We start from the raw sequence: 3,537 nt of genomic DNA on the forward strand, positions 1-3,537 counted from the left end.
TTACGTCCAATTGGTGCTGTCACATAATCAAGATCAGCTCCATCATGGATCCAAATCATTCTCTAAAAGTAAACAAGCACCTCATTGGAAATCATCTACTGGGGCACTACTTTTCTTCCTCATCTTCTGACAAAGAACAGAAAAAAATTGTCGACAGAAAAATCTACCTCGTAATTATAGTTTATTAGTAATAATCATGTAAAATAAACGAATCACGAAAGAAGAAAATAAAAAAGAAACAATTGAACGATATTATTATAAAAGGTACTCCATGATGAGTAACACTCCAACTATGCAAAAAGATAGTAATAATTGAAAGCAGACACCGACATTTTAAAGAATTTGAGGATCAAGTACGTTGATTACTGTGACTCTCCCACTTGGTTACGTGAAATAACAGACGTCCTATTTGAGTGTATAAATATAATGTATACTATACTATTAATTTTCTATGCACCAATTCATGTACACGCCACTCCACTATATAAACACAAGCTATCTGTGGTGCACCAGTGTGCTATCTTATTCTTGTGCCTCAAGAAATAGGCTAGTCCCAAGCAGAAACAAGATGGCTTGTTATCAACAAAAACTGTTTGAAAGACTGAAGCCATTCATAGGTGTAGTTTTCTTGCAGTTTGGATATTCTGGTATGGATGTTCTATCCAAGGCTGCACTCAACAGGGGAATGAGTAACTATGTATTTGTTGTGTACCGTCATGTTTTTGCCTTTGTTGTCATGGCCCCTTTTGCAGTGTTCTTGGAGAAGTATGTTTTTCTCTTCCATTTATGTGTGTACGATTATTTGTGTGAACATGTTATTGAAGTAATGCTGCAATACTTTTAACAGGAAAGTGAGGCCGAAGATGACGTTTTCGATCTTCATGAAGATAGTGATTCTCAGCCTGCTAGAGTAATTTCATGCATGCATGCTTTTTACACTTTCTGCTAACCATGCAATATTCATGCACTTAACTCTGTCATTACTTTCTTATGGCAGGCCAGTTATTGATCAAAATTTATACTTTTTGGGAATGAAGTACACCACAGCAACCTTTGCTGTTTCCATGTACAATGTTCTCCCTGCCATTACCTTTGTCATGGCTTGGATTCTTAGGTAAAATTCTCATGCCTTTCAACAATTCAGGTTTATGTCTAAAAAGACATCATAAGTTTTGTTGGATTCTATTTTTGAGGGTGTATGATTACATAAATATAATATGAGCTCAACTCATACAAGAATGGAAAACATTTTAAACTCAAAACCTCAAAATATTGAGTTTGAGTTTTTTTTTTATAATATTTAATTTTGCTATTTCTAATCAATGAGACTTAAGTTCATTGTATTTCTAACAAGCTTTTTTATTAGAGACATAGTAACATTAATACAAAGAAGGTTGTATAATTATTTTGTATAACAATAAGAAAGCTGGAAAGAGAAGAAAGATGAATATCATGATAGAAAGAAATTAAGAGAAAACAAATTATAGAAAGTGTAACAAGACTTTTATCATTAAAAAATTACAAATTAAAGGTATATATATATATATATATATATATATATATATATATATTATATAGCATTCCACTAGACTAGACTGATGGAGAGTATAAAATACGTGTAAACCACTTATGTGTGAATAAAACGAATAAAATATTCTCACCAATTTTGTAGTTGCTTGATTATCTTTTTCTTTTTAACGCATTAACTTGTTTAGTTTGCTAGAAAAACATCTAAAGTAGAACAATTAACATTGAAATATACAAATCATGTTATGTCTGTAACTGGATGCATTAGGAACCACTTCAATATCTATCTGTAAAACTCAAAAAAATGTTACATGAAGCGAACTCTATGTGCTATTTTCATGAAATCTATCTGAAACTTGAGTGGCAATCCCAGGCTTGAGAAGATAAAATTAAAAAGCACACGCAGTCAAGCAAAGGTGGTGGGAACTTTAGCAACTGTTGCAGGTGCCATGATCATGACACTGATAAAGGGTCCAATACTCGATCTATTTGGAACACACGCCAGCAATACAAACAACGTGCAAAATGGTGGGGTAAATCTTGAACATGCAATAAAGGGATCAGTGATGATCACAATTGGCTGCTTTAGTTGCGCTTGTTTCATGATTCTCCAAGTGAGTCATCATCGTCGTCATCATCATCTATCTATCGCTGTTGATAGAAGAATGAATCCCAATCACATTCTTCTTCTGATTTCATGGGGTCACTAATACAATTTCATCTCTTGCTCTATCTAGGCTATTACCATTGAAGCCTACCCTGCTGAACTCTCTCTTACAGCATGGATATGCTTATTGGGAACGGTTGAAGGTGGCATAGTGGCACTGGTTATGGAAAGGAATAATTTTTCAGCTTGGTCTCTGAAATGGGATACAAAATTGCTTGCTGCTGTCTACAGTGTAGGTTATTTACTTTTATGGCTGATCAAACATAAGAAAATACAAATCTACCTCTGAGTTTAAGAAAATAATACATAAGTTTGTTTCAAAGTCATTAGGTCCTGAAGGTATCATAATTATGTCTGTTTCTGCATGGCATGCATTTAAAGGTTTTCAATTTAGGAGAAAAAAAAATTACAGACACTTTGTCATTTGGTTATTAATTGAGAATCACTGGTCCAGGATCACTCAAGAATTTCTTGCTCCCACAGAGGGTTCACTGGATCAGCATTGCCATCCATAAACTATATATTTATTGCAGACACTATAACAGATTAACTTTAAAATAGAATTTATAAATGCCACTACACTACCTTCATGCATAAAGTATCAAATTTAATAATTAATTTTGGAATATTTTATCATGTCTAAATTTACAAAGTATTCTCATGCAGGGCATAGTTTGCTCAGGAATGGCTTATTACATCCAAGGAGCTGTGATGAAAGATAGAGGTCCGGTCTTTGTGACAACTTTTAACCCTCTCTGCATGGTCATTGTGGCTATCATGGGCTCCTTCTTTCTGGCAGAACAAATGTACCTTGGAAGGTAATAGGAAATCCAATCACATGCCCAGAAAACTCACTAAAAACTCATAAGAAAATTAAACTAAATAAATCTGAATTTTTTTACAGGGCAATTGGTGCTATCGTGATTATTGTAGGACTGTATCTGGTGGTGTGGGGTAAAAGCAAAGACTACGAGTCATCAAGTACGATTACTGAAGAGAATATGTTGTCAGCCAAGCAAACAGTAGAAAAGAGCAATAGCAAAGAAGAACATTTCAGTAACTTAGGCACCATAGCACGAGATGAACAAGTATGAGGAAACATAACAAATTCAATCTAAATTTCGGCAATCAGGGATATTTCACCATCCAAACGCCTATTTGACAGAAAAATGATATACACGTTCTTAGTTATTTCATCCTTCAAATATTATGCAGTAGTAGAGTTTTTCAATATGTACCACACTCTGGTATGTCAAAAGGCAAGTTTTAATATAAGGCAAGAAAATCCCAACAAAAGAAGACTGAACAATTTCGAATACTAGTTATATTGATGCAGAGCTCCA

General features: G+C 34.0%; 1 protein-coding gene across 1 annotated transcript; it reads left to right on the forward strand.

Moving 5' to 3' along the window:
- Positions 1–475: 475 nt before the first annotated feature.
- LOC124833456 (WAT1-related protein At2g37460-like) lies at positions 476–3,537 on the forward strand. Its single transcript, XM_047307950.2, has 7 exons — positions 476–765; positions 848–910; positions 998–1,114; positions 1,901–2,141; positions 2,265–2,426; positions 2,861–3,012; positions 3,099–3,537. The coding sequence occupies exons 1-7, from the start codon at positions 569–571 to the stop codon at positions 3,286–3,288; spliced, it is 1,122 nt and encodes a 373-aa protein (XP_047163906.1). The 5' UTR covers positions 476–568; the 3' UTR covers positions 3,289–3,537.

The sequence above is a fragment of the Vigna umbellata genome, chromosome 5, assembly GCF_029865625.1.
Source record: "Vigna umbellata cultivar VRB3 chromosome 5, Vumbellata_1.0, whole genome shotgun sequence".
NCBI classification, from domain to species: domain Eukaryota; kingdom Viridiplantae; phylum Streptophyta; class Magnoliopsida; order Fabales; family Fabaceae; genus Vigna; species Vigna umbellata.

What these genes read in the sequence shown, in the direction of transcription:
- LOC124833456 (XM_047307950.2), top strand. Translation starts at nt 569, where the DNA reads ATGGCTTGTTATCAACAAAAACTGTTTGAAAGACTGAAGCCATTCATA. An exon ending in CTTGTTTCATGATTCTCCAA is followed by an intron (nt 2,142 to 2,264) that starts GTGAGTCATCAT and finishes TGCTCTATCTAG; the next exon opens with GCTATTACCATTGAAGCCTA. An exon ending in GAACAAATGTACCTTGGAAG is followed by an intron (nt 3,013 to 3,098) that starts GTAATAGGAAAT and finishes ATTTTTTTACAG; the next exon opens with GGCAATTGGTGCTATCGTGA.